General features: G+C 43.9%; 1 protein-coding gene and 1 long non-coding RNA gene across 3 annotated transcripts in view; one reads left to right on the top strand and one right to left on the bottom strand.

Annotated features, from left to right (window-relative positions):
• The window catches only part of LOC113958207, a 54,063-nt gene extending 46,701 nt beyond the window's left edge, over positions 1–7,362 (bottom strand). For both annotated transcript variants that reach the window (XR_003531450.1, XR_003531451.1), the window contains exon 1: positions 2,022–7,362. This is a non-coding gene — a long non-coding RNA (uncharacterized LOC113958207). The remainder of the gene's footprint in view (positions 1–2,021) is intronic.
• Positions 7,363–8,835: 1,473 nt separating this feature from the next.
• FOXQ1 (forkhead box Q1) lies at positions 8,836–11,032 on the top strand. The gene has a single exon (XM_027666310.1). It carries the CDS (start codon positions 9,626–9,628, stop codon positions 10,838–10,840), a length of 1,215 nt encoding a protein of 404 aa, XP_027522111.1. The 5' UTR covers positions 8,836–9,625; the 3' UTR covers positions 10,841–11,032.
• The last annotated feature ends 9,776 nt before the right edge of the window (positions 11,033–20,808 follow it).

Genomic DNA, 20,808 nt, shown 5'->3' with positions numbered 1-20,808 from the left:
AATTAGGATTACTCCTATGTATAAAAGAATGCCAGCGTAGGTGTGTGCAGAAGAGGTTTTGGAATGTCAGTCATCATATACACATCAGTTAAAGTACACTCATAAATGTTTTTGTTTGAAAGATTGTATTAACCTTAATATAAAAGACATGTTTTCTGGGTCTGATGACTCAGGAAGAACTTGCAAGTCTATACCTTAACTCATTCATCTTATATAAATAAACTCTCCCCTTGTGAAAGGGAGTCCCATGGCACTAATAAATAGGGATCTTTCTCAACCATAATCAGATTCTGTAAGAAATAATTTAGAAACATTTAGATTAATTATTTGTTGCGAATTATTCACTTAACTCTGTCTCTTCAATCAAGAAGCGTGGCTCTATTTCTTTCAGCAACACGAGCTAGTATAATAGAACACAGTTTCCACATTTAACGCTCATATCCAACACCATTTAATTAAAGTCTCAACTGGGAATAGTCATGAGTCTGGCCAAAGTTTTGAAGGTTTGAATGCAGGCCCACTGGAGTGAAAGCCCCATCTATTCAGTTTGCCTCTGCATCAGACTACACCTATCTTCCTCAAGGGGCCAACCTTTAATGACAGTACATTTAAAGGCTAAAGTAGGGGTAAGAGGGTACAAGGTGTCACATCCTGCCTTCAAAATAAAATCTGTCCAAATCACCAAGATTTACTTACAGAGAGATTACCGGTTTTTAAAGTAGAACTGAGGGAAGCCTTTTTTCCCACAACACTTTGATAACTCTTAAAAAAGCATTAATATATGTTGGGCTTTGCTAAGTTTCTCAGCATTGATTGCATGACAGCTAAGGAAATTAAAAATGGACTGTCTTTCAAAGCCTTATGGCATAAATAATTCAAGTTATGAATAAGGACTCTCGTAAGCGATAAGTAAATATCTCTATTGTTTGATCCATCAATGTCAAGTGCCAGAGCTCACAATTCTCAGAAACAGATACTGAAATCTGTAAATCTTTGAATCCCTTTGTGCATAGTCATACTCTGTTTCTGTTTCATAGTCTCCTATTCTTCACAGTTGCTAGAGATTTTCATTACGAAAAAAAGATTATAGAAGGAAATATTTTGTACAGAAATTGCAAGTAGAAAGAGATATCAAACTGATGCACCCAGCCCCTTTCAGGAATTACACACAGATGTACAACCTTCACTTTTGCATTTTTTATCATTTTTATTCAATTTAAAACAAAACAAAAAACCATCACAAAAAAACCCCCACTCCTCAACCACCCCTAGCCATGAAAGACAGGAAAAGCATACTCAAAGAGAGAAAATGCAGATGAAAGACAATTGCTTCCAAAAGAACCTGTGAAATGAAAAGCCAGAGAACTCCCTAGCCTGAGGAAAGCTGTAGAGGTGAGCAGTCCAAAAAATTCCACCAGTAGAAGCAGTCGAATTGGAGATCGTTGAGTATCCTGAAAATATTCTACAGTCTAAAAGGAACTGCTCTGTAATGTGTTCTCAGTTGGAGCTATTTACTTCAACTTTCTCCATATCTCCATCTCTTCATCTCAGCTTTGCTCCAGCCCCCTTTTCCTCTGCTACCTTTGCCCTGCTTGATTCCCTTCCCCATAGGCTTCCATTTAATTATTTTTTAACAGTAAAAAGGTTCTGAAATGTCATTACCATCACGAAAAGATGTCAAAAGATGTTCTTAAAAAGGAAAATGATCCATGTAAAAACAAACCCAAACACGCAGCTGTGTGTCACAGCAGCAATTACAATCCCGGAGAAGTCGAGATACTGTTTGTGTTAGACTCCCTATGTACACGCATACTTACTCCCTCCTCACGGTCCTGACTGACTTAGAGGTAAGTAGCAATTGCATTAAAGCAGATTTGGAGATGTTTAGTAAGACCTGGTCATAAGCAAACAAATCAGGACTAGTGACAGGTTTACAGGGCAGAAGGTACTGGGTGTGACACACCAAAAAATCACTTACAGACATTAAACTGGCGCAAGTCTGTGGATTATGTTTTACTTACCAGTCTTGGGCTAACACCTAGGACTTTTCTTTCCTTGCAAAGGTATGATGTCAGGTACATGGCAGTTCTTGAGATTCTGTATAAGCCAGCATTGCCAGAGGCTCTGTGCAGGTGTGGTTAACAGTTATTTAATGATTCCTCACAATTGCATGTATCTGTCTGAACATAAACACAGTCTGATCATAATCTTTCTTTTCACACCATGAATTTGCCCTAGTGTTTCCACTCTTGCAGGTTTTCAAATGCCCAATGTCTGTTATTACAGACGTGAGATTCACTGCATCATTTCAAACCATTCACGAGAACTTTGCTGTCCTGTTGGCTTGGTAAGGTGAAGAGACCGAAGGTAGTATATTTAACATAAATGCTCCAGCTCTTCACCTAAATTCTTTAAGTTTGGCTCCCTCATGACTCACAGGACTCTCCTCCCTTCCCCATGTTTACACAATGATGACAAGTACTGTTAAGTTTCTAAAAGCAAAATTATCAAAAAAACCCACCAAAACACGAGCAATTTCTGGGAAAAGCTCTCTGTATTTCTCCTTTCCCAGCAGTTGCAAGAGCCTTTATTCAGCATAAATACTAGTACTGTTCAATTAGTTAAAATAATTTTGAGTGATAGTTCAACTGTTTCTTTTCCAAAAGGTAATAGTTTTCCTAATTAGTCACTTGCTTTGATAAGGCACTGACTTTTACTCTAATCTAAATTAACAAGACTTTATCTACCTGCATCATTTAAACACACCCTACTTACAAATCTGGTATGACTAAAAACCATGACAAGTGTTTGGTTTCATTTTACATTTGCCTCAAAGTGCCCCACTTGGAGGTTAATTATTAATCTATTAAAGTATATGTAAAGGTTCAGAGAAAAAAACAGGGTTAGTGGGTAGAACAGTAGTGGAGGAATTTGGAAACCCATGTCCTATTCCCATCTTAGATCATTTAAGTTTGGCCAAGACATTTGGAACCTGCGAACCTTTACTTACAGAACCAAAATAGCAACACTCTGCACAAAGCACTTTGACATCTTTAGGGAAGAAATTTCATGGGTGTGAGGCAACAGGATGTTTATTCACACCTTCAAGAGATTGAAACTCGGTTAATCCCTTAAGAACTCACCTAGGAGCTGGAAATCAAATACACAGTGCATGCAACTCAACAAACTAATGATTTTGTTAGATCTGCAGCAACTGAAGAACCAGCCCCCTCAGCTTTTACTGCATTTCTTTGCCATCCAAAAAGTGGTGAAAACATACCCAATTTCTGGAACACAGTTTGGAGAATATAAATCCTCATCCCCCACCAGCTGAGGTATAGTGTAGTGGATGTACCCTGTAACTATGCTACATTTTCCAGGAGTAAGCAAGCAGCAGCATGGACCAGATTTTCAAAGACACTAGTAGTGTTCTGGAGCTGTCCAGGGCGTTGCAGGGAAGGAAGATGGAACACAGAAAATAGGGGACAAAAGACACACAAGAGAGATATAATTTGAAGGCAATACTGCAAAATCCTGCCTGCCACTGGAAGGTCTGGGTGTCAGCACCTTGCTCCCAAATAGCTCCATTACAATGGAGCAGTTGACTTGGTCTTAGAAAAAAAAAATCAAGAAGATTTTAACACCATTATTTATTTATGGATTTGGCTAGTGCTTATATAAATCATGGGATTTCACCCATAAATAGCTTTTTGAAAACAAAGAAACAACAAAAGAAATCCAATCCAGAAGTAAGAACGGTAAATACTTATTGCTGTTCAACTGGAATATTATTGGCAATGTGATTAATTTGTTGATCCACAGTGCTAAAAATAGTTTTAGTTGAATTGAAACATATCCTTCATATCTCCAGTCACTGTTTACCCATGTAAAATATATGTGGTTTTGAGCTGGCTTAGGTGTACTCCAGGAAGGGCTAGCAAAGTTCAATGACTCAAAGCCCTTCATTTCTTGGTTAATTCTGCTGTACTTCTCTTACGAAGTTGTTCACTCTACTCCATCAATGCATGGGCTTGAAGGCAATAAGAGGCTATTGTAACAGCTCACATGGTGTTTCCTCATATCATGGGCCAGTGACAGCAAGCCTCTGGCATCAATACCAAGTTTGGCGCCAGCAGATATTTGGTCTGGCACCAACAATAACAAGCTATGATGGTTTCTTTTTAAGTTTGTTTGGCACCACTAGCAAAAAATATTCACTATTCCTGGCAGAGAGCCACAGAATTCACCAAATGGCTTCTGCATCAGAACTTCACAACAAACATAACGCAGCATAACTTCTAATTGCGGTGGAGTCTGTCTCTTCACAAGCAATTCTGTCCTGACAATTACCTCCAGACTTATCAATACATGTGCTGCCTTTCCAATACCAGTTCTTTCTTGCTATAAGAAAAATCTCTTTGAAGAGATCCACAATCCTGTAAGTCCAACACCATTTGGATTTTCTCTCTCGGTGCAGTTACATGAAAGCAGGCAATCAGCTATGAGAAGAGCCTACAGGGAAAGTTATTGAATTGTCATCACAAAATATGTTGTAAATACTATGTTAATTTAACCTCACCCTGCACTCTTTTACGTCATGCACTTTCTCAGACTGCAAACCAGCAATGTATTCCAGAGAGGTTCATCTTATGCTGGTGTGGAACTCCATTCAAGCTCCTGAGACTTAACATAGCACTAGTAAAAACAGAGAATTAGCTATAAATTATCTGAGTCTCAGGACATAACAATCTCCATTTTGACAGCTCCTTGCCAAATGATACAATGCTTTCTGATGATGCCTTGTGATGGATACCTCAGTGGACATAGTGCAGGACAAGGGCTCCAAAGAGCTCAGTTCTACAGATGGGGTGGCAACCAACTTACCAAATTATTTTCAACAGGACTCCCCTTCACTCCTCATTGCCTGTAAGAAGGGAGAGCTCTGAGATCTCTGGGTGAAAATGATGGTGTAGGAACCTGGAACTATTTCTCCAGCACTAAGCATTAGTAACAAGAGCAATAATGTCACTGTCTTCACAGGAGAAAGTCTTCCCCTGCCCATTCTGTCACAATCCAGGACTCTGGTTAAAAAAATTTGCTTAGATGGACTTTTTTATGGAACATGAAGTGTGCATAGGGAGGAAGTGATACTAAGCTCTCAGCATGGGAAAATTTTATTCTGAGCAACGGCTCCCAAGAAAATAAAGACTGCATGAAACAAAGTTGAAATGGAACTCCCCATTGTAAATTCAGCTCTTAGTACCTGCCAAAGACATGAGAGAATCTCTACCCACAGGGAATGGCTGTCCTTGTGAAAAAGTGCCAATCTTTCCCAATGAGGGAATTCACACAGACATACATTCTGCTTCAGTGATCAAACTTTTCCTCACAAGGTCTAAAGGAATTTCCACTAACCTCCCTTCTTACAGCTCAGTCTCCAGCTGGATTTCCTTCAACTATAAAAATATACATAGTGCAATTAGCCAACCTTCACAGACTCTGTAGTTCATTTATGCATGCTAGGTACATCTCCTGCTGTGAGCAGCCCATCCAAAGTGAACTCTTTGAACTGGTCTATTGTTGCTCATGTAGAGTATTGCATTGTCCAATTTCATCATTCCTGGCAAGGCAGTGCCCTCCTGCAGCTTTGCCACAGGATGAGGAGAAGAGATGATGAAGCACTTTGTCCAGCTGGTGTGCCGGACATCTCAGATGCACAAATACGCATGCCTACCACTAACCATAGGACTTTCCCGGTCACCAGCATGACCTTTATTTACCAGTTGTGCCCATAGGAGCTTACTTGGAAAATCTCTCTATTCTAGTCAGTGGTCTGGAGAGACAGAAGGCAGAAAAGATGGTAAGAAAGGACTGTGTGAAAAGAATTAAAAGAAATCATTTTTTAAATATTTAAAAGCAAGACCATATTATGACACACCTTTGCACGATGTTTGCTGAACTGAAAAATCCATGTCTCCATGGTTTAAAATACTACAGAGACAACATAACTGGGTCAACCAAAAATATATCCACAACCACCAGAGAGTGTAGCATTTTGCTACATTTAGTAACAAACGTTTTTATAATTTGTAGTTCGAACAAACTGCAAAGGACTACACTACCTTATCTCCAAATATCCACTGGAACACTCTTACTATTTCTGAAATAAATTAGTCAAATACTATAGAAAATGGGATGCAAAGCTGAGCACGTGATTTTCAAGCAACCATTCACATTTCTTCATTTGTCTTTAAGTCGGTACTGTTTTGGGTAGGAAAAGAGGGGGTCATACATCAAAAAGTCCTGCTCTGTTGATCTAAAGAGGAAGAGACATTTCATTTTAGAACAAAGAATTAGATTTTTTTTTTTTTACATTGCTTCACTGGAGGTTTTTGGAGGTTTTTCTTGGGGTGATGGGGGTGGGGTGTTTGGCTTTGCTATAATACAGCACATCAAAGTGCTTTTGATGTGAAGTTTACTTAACAGAATCAGTTTTTCCGATGATTGTGTTAATCTTTATAAACCTGAAGGCGATACTGTGCCTTTTAAAAAACTATGGCAGGAAAAGGCTTGAGGTTACATATACTCTCAGTGGTGAGAGACACGAGTAGTTGTACTATTTCACCCTTTCTTACAACTTTGCTCGTTGTTTCATGGGCAGCAACAGCAATGAGCTTGACACTGCTCTCACTCGGGCCAAGAAGGCTCTGCTTAAACCATGCATGGCCCTTTCACAAGCACTTTTGTATGTTTTCTCAGCTAAGAGTCACCACAGATTTCAAGGTTCAGTTTACAGCATGCACTGGCTCGGAGATACCAAAGAGGCCTTGAGCCGCAACAAGAAGCAGTGCTGATCTTAGAAAGGTTCCCTCCTCCCAGCCATTAATAGCTATCTTAGTATTATTTTGAGTACAAGCTTCTGTCCCCTCTTAAATCTTGCAAAACCAGCTTTGCCATCCACTCCTAGTCTTGAAGTACAGCTGTGAAAAAGCTTCTGTTATGTCTGACGTGTTTACCTACAGCATTTGAATGACTTTTTAAGTTCTTTGAATAAAGATAAGAGACAATGTGTACATTTTCCACACAAATAGTGGAACGGTAATAAAATAAACATCAAAGGCAAGCTAGCAAATCATCACTACTTCAGTGCTATTTACAACAAAAGCAGGAAGAGGAAAAAAACCTACCCTTGCCATTGGCATCATCTTAGAAAATATGAGTTTTGGAAGGAATGATACCTTTTTCCCATACCCTTAAACACAAACATTGGCACCTACAGCTAAGGCAACACTTTACTGAAAGATTTTGGTTTACATTACATGGAGACAACAACAACAACAAGGAACCAAGAGAGGTCTCCCTCCTCTTATTTTTGTCTTTCAAGTCACTGAATTGCCTGTTTTTCTGAACTGGTAGAGTGAGAACAGCAAAACTGTTATTATTAAAGTTGTCAAAAGTGCAACCAGAGGGACAGAAGAACCTGTCACTGTTCAATATTTACCATATAAGACTCATGCAGACTGAAAAAATGGGAACACTTTGAAACAAAATGTAGGTGTGTGTGGAAACGTATATTCCATTCAAGAGAGATCGAGACAGAAAGTAGCACAGTCTGTTTCTCCTCTTAGTCTTCTAAATCTGCCTTTTTTTCATCTTCAACTCCAACACTTTGTGAAAGTCAGACCACAACAGCATTGTCCTAACCAGAGTGACTCTGCATCATGTATTTAGGCTAAAATAAGGTTGGATTTAGAAAGACTGCTTTTGGAAAATATGGAGCAATCCAACTCTTACTCCAGGACACAAAATTCAAAGTGTACATACGAGAAATAAAACATAAGCACCCCAGTAGATTTCTGCTGATGTTTTTGTTACTGTTTTGCAGATGCTAGCGCTACTGCCCTATGAAGTCAAACGGCATTTTGCAATTGACTTTGAACAGTGAGCAGAACAGGGAGTTTTCAGAGAGGCTACTGCCATATAGCTCTCTTCATTGAGTTGTTCTCTCTAGCGTAATGTTGAGGGTAAGACCCTGACAACTTAAACCTAAAAACAAACCCAAACCCAATAACTAATTTTTCTAGAAACAAAAGTGTCTGGGTCAAATTACAGAACACTTTTTCTCTCAGGTTTTACGGAAAATTTATAGATACACCAGTGTTTAAAAAAAATGTTAAAGTTATTATTTTTTAAAAAAGAAAACAAACAAACCAACAAAACCAAAAAACCACACACACACACACAAAAGATTTTACTGGAGAGTGACAGTTGTAAGAGAGAGGTTACAAACACATCATCCAGAAGAGATCAAGCAACACTACTATATGCAGAATAACACACCTAAAACTAAGGTTAAGGTTTTGACTAAATCCCTTGTAGCAAAATCCCAAAGCATTGCCTACCTGTCCCCATTCTACCTCTGCACCAGGTGTGCTTATGACAGAAAGAAAGAGGGACCAGGACTGAAACTATTTTGTCAGACTACATAAATCATTAGGAATTCACAATTGCGAAGCCATGTATTATTTTCCAACAGGTTGTCGAGCTGTCATATTACAACTTGTTGCTTTATACGGCGCTATTAAAATAAATCACTGCACGTAACAGGTTCAGCTCTGCCACCTATAAGTCATTTTGCATTTTACACCTGGGAGGCGGGCCGGCTCTGCGAAGTCGCGCGGAACTGCGGCTTCGTTCGAAATACCCGGGAAGGGGAGGGACCTGGCAGGAGAAAATACAAACAAGTTGCGTAAAATAACTTTCCAACAAGACCGCGCTGTCATCTTGGCTAATTACGGCTCTGATACGGCTTATTAGGGCATACCCACCTTTGCTACCTTGCTTCTCCACCCACCACCCTTTCAGATCTTTGTCCTGGCTCCGCCTCTCGCCGGCGTTATAATGCGCTGGTCTGAAAGTGGTGGAGAGACACAGAACCACAGGGGAATGGAGAGATAATGACAATAACACTAATAACCCTAATAACCCGGCTGCTGCCCGCGTCGCAGCGAGGAGCCAGCCCGGCGTCCCGGCACTGACGGGAGCCGAAGCCGGAGAGAGCGGAGTAACGCCGACGGCCCGAGAGAGCTTCTCCCCGCGCCGGGGGAGCGCCGAACGGTAACAGCGGCAGCGCCCCCGAGAAGAACCGGGCTCGGGCGGACGCGGAGAAGAGCCGGCTCCAGCAGCCGCCCGCCCGTCCTCTCGCACCGGCTCCAGTGGGACCAGCTCGCCCCTCTCCTTCAGCCCCATGGAGCAGCGAGAGTAAAGAGCGAGAAGGACAAAAAGGGGGGCGAAAAGAGAGCGAGCGCCCCAGTAGAGGAGAAGGAGGTGGAAGCCGGAGGAATCGGGCGGCAGGGCACCGCCGCCCGTCCTCGGGCGCCCACCGGCCGGAAAGGGGCAGCCCCCTGCCAGCGACCCCGGGCCGGCTGGCTGAGGCGGGCGCGGAGCCCCGCTGCCCTGCTGTGCCCTGCCCGCCTTGCCAGCCGCCGCGGAGCTGTCCAAGCCGGCGCGGGGTCAGAAAGCCCCTGGGTCGCCTCGCCGCCTTCCGCGAGGCCGCGCCGAGGGGCAGGGGTCGCGCCCACCCAGCGGAGCCGCGGGGTGCGGGGGGGCCGCCGGCGCCGCCGCCATGAAGCTGGAGGTGTTCTCGCAGCACTATGAGGACAAGCTGAGCGCCGGCAGCGACCAGGAAGGCAGCGGCTCGCTCTCTCCGGCTCCGGCTGACAGCGAGCTGGGCTCCGACGGTGACTGCGCGGCCAACAGCCCGGGCGGCGGGGCCGGGCGATCGGGGCACCCCCCGCCGCCGCCACGGACGCCGCAGCCGCCGCCACCGCCGGCCGAGAGCGCCAAGGGGAAACCCTACACGCGGCGGCCGAAGCCGCCCTACTCCTACATCGCGCTCATTGCTATGGCCATCCGGGACTCGGCCGGCGGCCGCCTGACCCTGGCCGAGATAAACGACTACCTGATGAGCCGCTTCCCCTTCTTCCGCGGCGCCTACACCGGCTGGCGCAACTCGGTGCGCCACAACCTCTCGCTCAATGACTGCTTCGTCAAGGTGCTGCGCGACCCGGCGCGGCCCTGGGGCAAGGACAACTACTGGATGCTCAACCCCAGCAGCGAGTACACCTTCGCCGACGGCGTCTTCCGCCGCCGCCGCAAGCGCCTCAGCCGCGCCGCCCCGCCGCCGCAGCCTGCCCGCTCCGCCGCCGCCTCCTCGCCGCAAGCGCCGCAGGAGGCGGCCAGAGCGGGAGCCGCGTCCCCCGGCGGTTCCCCGCGGTGCTGCTGCGCCTCCTCGCCCTGCAACTGCGCGCCGGGTGCCAAGGAGGCAGCGGTGGGGGGCGGCGGGGCGAGGGCGCCGGGCGGCAGCGCCAAGTTCTCCAGCTCCTTCGCCATCGAGAGCCTACTCCAGCGGCCGGCAGGACCCCGCGCCGCCCCGCAGCCGCCACCGACACCGCACGCACGCCTCCTCTGGCCGGCGCCGCCCGCGCCCCCGCACCTGCTGCCCGGCCACTACCCGCTGCTTCCCTACCCGCCTGCCGCGCAGCCCCCGCCCGCCACCGCCCTCTACGGCGGCGGCCTCCTGCAGCTCTGCGCATACGGGCTGGGGGAGCCGTCGCCGCTGCTGCTGGGGGGCGGGCGGCAGGCTCTGTCCCCGGGGGAGCCGCCGCCGGCAGAGCGACCGCGGGTGCCGCTCTTCCCCGCCGCCCTCGTCAAGGGCGGGCGGGGGCCGCCGCCCGGCTCCCCGCTGTACGGGCCCCTCCGGCTGACCGGGCCGCTGCCGCCGGCGGCGGGGGGCTCGGCCTCGTTCCAGCCGTACGCCGTGGAGACCCCCCTGGCTTAATGGAGCCCCCCTCCTCCCCTGCGAGGGACCTGCCCGGGGAGGCGTGGAGGGGGGAAGGAGGAGGCTCTGAATCCCGCACTTTAACTCCAGAGGCGACCAAAGCCTCCAAGCAAAAGCCTCGGTGACTGTGCCTTAGTGAAAAGACAGTGGGTTTAACTTAAACCAAAAAAAAAAAAAAGGAAAAAAAAAAAAAGAAAAAAATCAAACAACTGTCGGTTTGGACATAGCCATGAGCCTCAAGTGCTTCTTACTGTTCGTTGAGACTACTTGACTTCAGCCACCTCCTTTCTATTCCCCCCGTCTTGTTCCCACATCTGCTACCGAAGCCTTGGGCAGCACAACGGGGAGTGCCCCGCGGAGGAGTGCGGTGGCGGCCGCAGGGAATGCGCTGTGCGCTTGTGGGGGGTGGAGGAACGGGGCCAGGGAAGCCTGCCGGGAAGAGCAGGGAGAGAGGAAGGGAGGGGGCCGGGGGCTGCTGTGGAGCCGTAGGTCTGTACTGCAAAGCAATGCATCACTGTGCCAAAAGTAAATCTTTTCTCCTGTCCAGCAACTAGCATTTCGTGGGAAGGCAGGACATTAAATTATTTATAAAAGTAGTGTTTTTAACAAAAAGAGAGTGCAGCTTTTTTAATTATTGGGGGGGTGGGCGGGGCGAGACAGGGGAAAGGGCTTAAGGAAATGTCAGGCGTTGTCTCCTTTACTGGCTGGCGTTCTACGTTTATGGCCAAGACCACTGCTACTGGAAAGAGAAAAGTAATTTTTTTCGTATTTTATTTCTGTGTTTGTATATAATATATGTGCGTATGCATTTTATTGACACTCGGCCATGATTTTTCCATTTTTTTCCTTTCTCCCTTTCCCCCGAATAAAAGCTGCCCACTAAATAAAGTAGTAAAGAGAAGAGCGTAATGTCTGTGCTGGCGTGGAGGGAGGGAAGCCTGTCGTGAGACAACCTTGGCCGAGAAGCTTGGCTCTGGCTGCAGGGGCAGCCGGGCTGCCCGCCCTTTCATCTATATCCCTGCCAGGGGGTAGAGATGCCTCGTACGGACCCGCCTTATTTCGGTCACGGGAGATGAGAGAGGTTCTCCTCTTGAGCTGCCGCCAGTTTTAGAAGTCCTCTGCAATTCCTCGAGTCAGGTCAGATTTTGGCGCCGGAGCTCAGCCCTCCAGAAAGGCTGGCGATTTGCAGGCAGGTAGATTTGTGCGGCGGGCTGCCCGACTTGGGGGCAGCCTGCGGAAATCCTGATCATCTGCCTGCCTTTTTTTTCTTCTCCGCCTTTTCTTTTTTTTTCTTTTTTCTTTTTTTTTTTTTTTTTCCCCTACGAAGGACAGCAGACGACATGTGATCCTGTTGTCATCTTTCAGTCCAAAGAAAACTCGCTTCAGGAAGGTCATTGGCACTACCGGGCTCCAGCTGCTTCTAGTGGAGGCACCTGAAGCGGGTGAAACCTTAGGGGAATGAAGACTATGGGGTATTTGCTGGCAATAAGCAGTTTGCACGCGTTGCCTTCTCCCGACAGGCGTTAATGCTGATTCGTATTGTCAGAAGTGATCAGGAAAGCCTCGTAAAGGCTAAGTCTGAAAAAGGAAAGTGAGGGTTCTAGCTGCCCGTGGTACTGAATTACGAATTAGTGGCGTCCCCGCACTCGAAGAGTTTATACAAGTGCCGAAATGATAATTCAGGGCTCGTTTGTTTGTTGGTTTGGTTTAATTAAACCTTTAAAAGGTATGAAAATCGGCAGGCTTTTTCCCCTTCAAGTCTTCTGTAAGCACAGATCACCTAAAACGATGACAAGAAGAATTTTGGGCGCTGATTATTCTTTTTTCTAATTACACTAGTTTCGGACCCTGGACTTTCTCTCCCTCCTTCTCTTAGCACCGAGGTTCAGCCGCTGAATGGCTTCTACTCTATTCGCAAAAATTATTCAGAATAGCGAAGGTGTGTTGTGAAAGAAAAGCTTCAAACAGAACAATCTGAGGCCGAAAAACAGACTTGTTTCAATACAGCTCAAGCAGATTTCACGGTGTGTTTAGCTCAGACCATAACATTCAGCAGAACATTGCGAGAGATTAGTGACTAATGTATGAAGTAATCCAACCCTTGAAGGAATTGGTTTTTATGTACACACACGCATGTACGCATACACATACACTATTTCGACATCATTCTGCCTTCAAGGCTCTCTGCAAATATCAATCTAGCCTTCTATAACCTACTCTTTCCTCTGGCTTGTATTTTACCATCTTTTTTTTTTTATATAGGAGTCCGCATGACCTGTCAGTATACAACTGCTATTATCTTTTGATTTCGTCGATCTGTAAAGGTCATATATCAGGGTATGCTAAAAGCACCTTGGCGGAAAGTGGAATTTGTTATTACAGCCACACGTGTGTATTTTAATCGGATGTGTTTAAGTGTGAGTAGGGCTGAATTTGTGTGTAAATGTATGCTTCATAGGATGACATTGGACTTTTTAATTTTAGAAAAGTCCATTTTTCATTAAAAAAATAAGAGCATTTAAAAAAAATAAAAAGAAAAGCCCACAGAGTTCGAGATATGCCTTGTTAATAAGTATTCTATATTTATCTTCTATGAAACTCGATTTTTTTATATACCGAGAAACGCACATCAAGAGTACAGTATCAGGTATATCTGTGTCCTCGCAGTCTTTTCTTAGTACTTGTTTGGATTTCCCCAGAAGGTCGACATGAGGACTCGAGGGGGCCCCGAGGCGGGGCGATGGGAGGGCGGGCAGGTACCGCCCGCTGTCGGCAGCCCACTCGGCGGCGGTGCTGGGGGGGGCTTTCGCTTGCTGAAAGGTAGGGTCTCCTCTGCCTCCTCCTGTTTGAGCATCATCCTCCAAAGAGGAGGCAAGGGACAAATTTCCTCCTTTGAGTGAAATCGCCCCATTCGCGATACTGCTCTGACCATGCCCGCCGCGCTTCCACACGCCAGGTGAACGTACGGGAAGGAAGAATCTGTCGGTGTCTCTGCTGTCACCCCGCCCCGCGAACACGGCAGAGGCAGCCGCACGCAGCTCCCGAGCGGGCAGAGCGGCGGGAGGGACCGGCCTGCAGCCGCCGCCTGGCACCCGGAGTGGAGCCGGCGGAGGGGGATGGCAGGCCCTGGTGTACAGCCATAAATCCGAGCTGTCAGCTGTGACAGACGGCTGGTGAAACACAGCACCTGTCCAAACACTTTCCAGCAGTAGGTAATCAGAGAACTGACACTTTACATTTTTGTGTAGAACAAGCGCATTAACCATTTCGCAAACCTTCCCAAAACAGCAATGTTTGTGTGTTTGGATGCTTTGTCTTTCTTAATGTCTAATAAATCAGGATGACAGAAGAGAGACAAAGCCTTGCTCTTTGTGATATTTGACACATCAGCAGCAAGCCAATACTTTGGCACGCTGCTCTTTCAGCCCTACTGCTGTCTGCATCTGTTTGTTGAATGGGTGCAGTTTGTGGTACTTGAGAGATTTTTACACCCTGCATAGGCAAAAATTAGGTCAGAGGCACAGAAAGACTGGCTGGAACAGGGAACAAAATAGTCTCTTCAGCAGCATGTGAGAGGACCTGAAAACATCCCAGGCTGGCTGCTCCAACCCCTCTGCAGTTTCTTTGTACACTTGGTGGAAACCCCAGCCTGAGCTGTTTGCACATGAATTCAGAATCAGATTGGACCCTAGTTTTAAGTGCATTTTTGAAAAGAGATTTGGTTTTCCAAATAAATATGTTTTGTTCCTGAGACTTTTCTTCCCCCATGACTGTTTCATTTCTTTCAGGCTTGGAATGTTTTAACTTGCTTTAAAGAGAAAAATTATTCATACCTGACAATCAAAAGATTTTCATCAAATACTTTGGGCAGCTTCTCCCTATCCTGCTCCCCTGATGTACACACATACACACCCCATGGCAGATAGTGATAAAAATGGTTACTCTAAATAACTTTAGTCCTAACCACTCTCCTAAATCTTTTCAAATTTTAATGTACTGAGCAAAAGAAGTGCATAAACTTCTCCTTTGTTGATTAAGACCAAATTAATACAAAAGAGATGTCTAAGGAGAAGTTTGTGCACTTCAGGAATTAATAGCTGCCAAGCATGAATTCACAGAAGAAATAAGCTTGCAAAAATGATCAGTAGATAACTGCTTGCCTATATTACATAGAGTCCATGTAGCAGGATGATGCAGTAATACTGTGCCTACTCTCCTCTGTAGTCGAGTGTTTTATGCTTCTATCTCAATGGAGCAAGGCCAGCAGGGAAGCATTTTGATTGTATTATTTTCCCATCACATTGATTAACCTGATTTTTCACCAAACAGATCTGATGAAGCCTGAAACTTGCTTTCAGCTTACCCTCCCAATGACGCATAAGATGGCATACGTACTCCATCAGTATCCCTAACCGTTACTCAGGAAGAAATCCACTGAAATCTGTCATTTTATTCAAGAGCCACCTCAGCACAGCAGAGCTAGCTACAGGACTCAGTTCAACACAGATCTTCAGTGAAAACTTCTAAGCAAAAAAGTGCAGCCCTTGGTGTCACACTAGATGCTGAGAGGACTGAAAGAGGTTGGATGGAATTTTGTCTTGGGACCTTGTCAGCTTTTTCTACCCCAAAGTCTTTTGAAAAGGTGATTCTTAAAGGCGAGTTGTATCAGGCACAGAAGACCCTTAAAAAAAAGAAATTTCACCCCAGAAAAAGGTACATACAAAGGACTCAGATTCATAGGCCCTTCGACCTTTCACCTATGCCTTAAGTAGCCCAAAGTGAAATTTCCTACACAAGAGCAAGGAGGACAACCACAGCCCTGCATACAAGGGTGGTGCCTCTGAACCAAAGTCCAGATTTTGCACAACTTTTGATTGAGGGGGGGAGGTGTTTCATTTAATAACAGGTAAGAGAGTCAGTCCCTTTGTTGTGCCAGGCTTTTTGCCTTTTAAGTCTGAAGAAGACATAAAAACAAAGTTGAAATCCACCTCCAGCCAAATTCAAGGCACTAAGTTGTGATTTTGGCAAGGGTGCTTGTATCCTATTGCAACTTTCCTGAGCAGTACAGTAGCTCTTTAATGATGGGGTGAAAATGGTTCCATCTTTCATTTACATCCTGGAGAGGAAATATTTCCTCCTGGATAAATTCTTCTGTCCTCATTCACACTCTCCAAAGTTTCAAAACCAGCTCCAGGGAAGACATCTATGAAGCCCAAATACCCCATAATAAAATCAGAGAAATAGCTACAGAGCACCAAGTCCTTCCTAAACATTCAAACCTGTATTACTGCAGCATTGTTTAGGTTATATATTGTCAGTTTCAGAAAACCAGTAATTTGCATAGTTTCCAGCCCTGCGTAGTAGCCAAATATTGCTATTACCTTCAGAAAGTTATACCTCCATAGGTCTGGATGGACTAGGCCTTTGTCCTCTTTTCCAGAGCCAGAGGGGGAGAGTATGAGGAAAAATTGAGAGAACACACTGTAATTATATTTGTCCTCTTGCACCATGGTATTGTTTTCTTTGTTATGATCTGTTTCAAAATTTCAGAGCTCTTTTAAGCAGCATGGCCTACTAATAGCCTCCTTTGCTATGGGGAAAAGCAATGCTTTTGTGGGTTCTTTCCTCTCCTTAATAGCAGAGAATATTCAAGATGGAGCAATACAACTCTACTCTTCAATACAGTGTCTTGAGCAGTGTATGTGGGACCAAGGACCACAAGGTAAAAAAACATGTGAGAGGGAAAAAATAAGAAAAATAGGCCAACACCTAATTTTCCAAATTCCACCATAGTTGCTTCCTGATCATAACTATTCATGGAGTACATGTTTATAAGCAGTATGTATGTGTTCATAAATGTTTTAATAAGTATAATTTAGCTGGTTTAGGGTCTAATGGGTTTATTTCAGCTGTTTGAATTGTTGTTGTTATTTTAAGTAATAATTTGGTACTGGAGCATAACTCCAATAATATCTGACAGCTAGTAACCCTTCACATAAATAGTGTATTTCATGTTTATTCTTACTATTACTAAAGTATTTTTAGTCCACTATAGAGAAAGAATGTTAATGAGTACCATACCAGAGTCAAACTGGGCTTAACTACTGGTGTTGCGTGGCTCCATGAGGTATCCAGGTTACCTCACTGGACAGAAATTAATTTATTAAATTTATTTTTTTTTTAGATCTCTTAGTTACCTAAGAGATTTTGAAATTTCAGCAGAAGCCTGGGACTCAAATTTCCTAACCTGGTGTTTTTATCAGTAGCTGTTACAAAAAGGCAGATAAACTTCAATATTCCAAGCAGAAGTTGTCAATCTTACTTGAGAGTTTTGAAAAAACTGTTTTCTGTAAACCTCAGAGATTACCTATGGCCTTTCAAACCAGATATATGACACCAAACTGTTTATTTCAATTCCTTCTGCAGCATTTACTGTTGAAAATCTTACTACTACTTACTTCTGTAGCATCTTACTACAGAAATAGTTTCACGAGGTTTCTAGTAAAGATCTGTGAAATGTGGACATGAAAGTCTTCTAAAATTGCCCAATTTACTTTCCCTTCAGTACAGTTTCTTCCAGTTTATTTTTAATAATTTATCAAGAAGGCACTACCTAGTAGATTTCTTTAAAAAAATCTCAAGCAATGAAGAAGAAATCCCACAAAGATATGGTTTTCTTTGTGAGAAGACTAAAGTTGCATAACCAGGTAATAGATTTTTAGCATTATTCCTGAAACAAGTGTCAGGCAACTGCTGTTGCTCTGGGTACTTCCCACAGCCGTCTTCAATACAGTGGTATGTGCTCATTACTCATCCTCGTACACACCATAGTAATTCCCCTCGTTTTGGCATGTACAAGCCTCAATTAGTTACTTGTTATCATCACATTCCCCATTAATCATTTAGCAGAACTGTACAGAAGTACAGCAGCAACTTTCTCAATTTATTCCTTGTCAGTCAGTCCAGGAAGCCCCCTAGTCATTTCTGTGTTTCCCTGAACTTCTCTGGAGCACCTCTTTCTGACTAATTATAAGAACACGGTGAAGGCATAGCTTTCTGTGTCACAATAACTGGAGTCATGTCAGGTTCTTCCCACGCCCCCCAGCTCCAGAAGAAGTAGGTTAAGGAAGGACAAAGAAGTTATAAATTATATTCCAAGTGTCCAAGCTAACACGTGACAACAAAGTACAGATTGCAGTTACTCAACCTTCTCAATAATAACCACCAAAAAAACCCCTTCAGTATAACTTTTCAACAGTCTTGCTCAGTTAGAGAAACAGCCTTCCCCTTTCACCTCCCTCTGCTCCCTGATCTTAGTTGCCCTTATCCAAGCCTATCCCTAAGGAAGCAGAAGCAATATTGCCCTTGAATCTAGCCCACAAAACATTGAGCCGAAAAAGAGAGGACTTGCCATAGACTCTTCTGATGCCTTAGCATCATTTGCTAAGATGACTTTGTCCCATGTCTCTTATAGAGAGCATCTCTCCTTCCAGACCCTGAATTGGGAAGATAAGGCATATAAACTGTATTTTGCCTGATTAGATCTCCTAAATCAAAGCCCACTCATCCCGTAACAAAGTCACTGCTGAGACCGTGACCAAAGCAAAATTAAAGTATGCCACTGATGGTGACAGTTCCCAAGGAAGTGTGGGTTACTGACTCTGCTACAGCTAGGAAGGTAAAATGATAGTCAGAGCTCTGCAGTCAGGTTAGAATTTTTCTATTCCACAGGAACTTGGCATTGCTTCTCATTTCTTTACTCTATACAAATGAGTTTGGTTTTATACTTTGCTGGGGATAAGTTTCCCCCACCCTGTACTGTTCCTGGTAGCTGCAAGGGAGAATTTCCTCTGTGCATTAGTGTTTCTATCACCACAGATGGGAGGTTCAAATCTGAACAGGTGACCTGACAGGCTCAGCATATCCTGTCATCTTGTTATCATAATTTCTTCCTCTCCACTGAAAACAACCAGAGCAAGAACTGTAAGACTACCCAAACTATGTAAAACCGAACTTTAAATAATGTTTGTACCAGTAAAATTTTGTTCTTTGTACAGCTGAAATCTCAAGACCAAAAGTTCACCTAATTAGCCTGAAAAGAAATGAAAGGTGTACCTTTTCCTAGCTTGATTTAAATGTTGGGGAATTGTTCTGGGTTTTCCTATGGGGTGGAGATGAGTCCTCAGACTGGGAAACAGCTGAAGAAGCTAGAAATCAATCAGGTCACCTACGAGTTTGTGAATACTGGAATGGTGCCAAAAGCCTGTTAGTTGGATAAGTGAGTCTATGTAACACAGAAGAATTCTAGATCTAGTGTTTGCACTAATTAACAGAAGTTGCAGTTTTTTACTGTCTTACTCTGAGGTACCATAAAAATCTTTTTCTTTTCAGGTCATGATGTGGTATCAGCAATTAGTAACTATTTTAGTTTCATATATATGTGTGTTACGTTAAAAAAAGCCCCTACAATAAAACATCTTAAAGCTAGTAATTCAAAAACTGGACAGCTGTACACCATTGTTATAGTACCTTTTAATTCAGTGCACATATCATTGTAGTGCACTACTTAAATTAAAGGATCACACTCTTCTTCTTCCTATAGGATTTCTGCATTGTCCAATATAACTAGTTGTTGTGGAAAAGAAACAGTCTTGTGCAATTGAAAGGAATATTGTTTTCAGGGACCTGACTCAGTGGAAATCAGGAGGTTTATTCCAAGTGAGAAAAGAAACCTCTGGAAAAGAATGGGTGATTTAAATATTTAAGTCAGTGTTCTAGATGTGCATGTACATAGAAGAACTAAAGTCATTAAATCTTTTCAGCAAGCCTGGTATCAGAATATATTGTAAACTGTTGTAAACTAAGCCATACTGGTTTTTTGCAGTTGGAGTACTTCTGGTAGTTAGCTTTATTAGGACCAAAGGCAGTTGTTACTTTACCAGAATCTATTCTAGTCCAGGGGACACTGCAATCAAAAAGCCAGGCTGCTTGTGATGTCTTGCACACTCTGTCAGAGTATCCTTTAAGAAATGAGGTTTTGCAATTTCTGAGCAGTCACATGCACCCAGACTTGAATCTAACTCAGATAATAATCTAAGCTGTTGGACCCTTCCCTTTGGCATGGTTCTGATCTTCCTAACCAGAACAAGAAGCCTGGCTTAGCAGGCTGGTGCCTATAGGTCTCCCAGATGTGATGAGGTCTGACAAAAATGTATTGCCATACTCACTTAATTGCTTGCAAAACAGGATTGAACACTGCTTGAGTTCAATTTATTTTGGTTGGCTGCTCTTGTAAGCACCATCTATCCATATCCTCTGACAAAAGGCCAACAAGTAGCATCCTGCGATCAGAGATTGTGTCTGTAGCCTGTATCTATCAGCCATCACTATACAAAATGCAGCACAGGAATATCACAGGGATCTACAACACAGAAGGTTGGTATTGTAAACTTATTACTAGAGTACATTTCTCAAAATGAAAGCTCAAAATACAGTGCTCAGACCATGCCTGCTGTATTTACACAGCTTCTACTGATACATCAGAACCCATATACACACACTACAAAAGCTGGCAAGCAATTATGAACTTCACAAATGAATCATTGTATTCCATCACTTCATAACAAGTGTAAAACACATGAATTGTATGGATATTTCCCCTCAAAAGGACTGTTAAGAATGGATGCACATAATGAACTCCCTTCTGCTTATTTGATACGTTTCCCATTCAATGGCAAGAACAGACTGAGAAAAACTGAAAATGTATTTCCATATATTGACTGAGAGTGATGTTCTGTTTGACTTCAGCCTCAAAATTTCATTTCACAATGAGGAAACGAAAAGTTGATGCTACAAAAAGAAGAATCCATTTGCTTTCAAGATGTGCGCACATCTACATGACAGATAGTTCCAGCTGATTTCAGCGGGAGTTCTCATGGACACTAAATATCTCAGTCATTAAGCTCTTG

Source organism: Corapipo altera, unplaced genomic scaffold (assembly GCF_003945725.1).
Source record: "Corapipo altera isolate COAL_440 unplaced genomic scaffold, ASM394572v1 118, whole genome shotgun sequence".
Lineage (NCBI taxonomy): Eukaryota > Metazoa > Chordata > Aves > Passeriformes > Pipridae > Corapipo > Corapipo altera.
The sequence above is the reverse complement of the archived record's forward strand: the minus strand, read 5'-3'. Positions and strand labels throughout refer to the sequence as shown.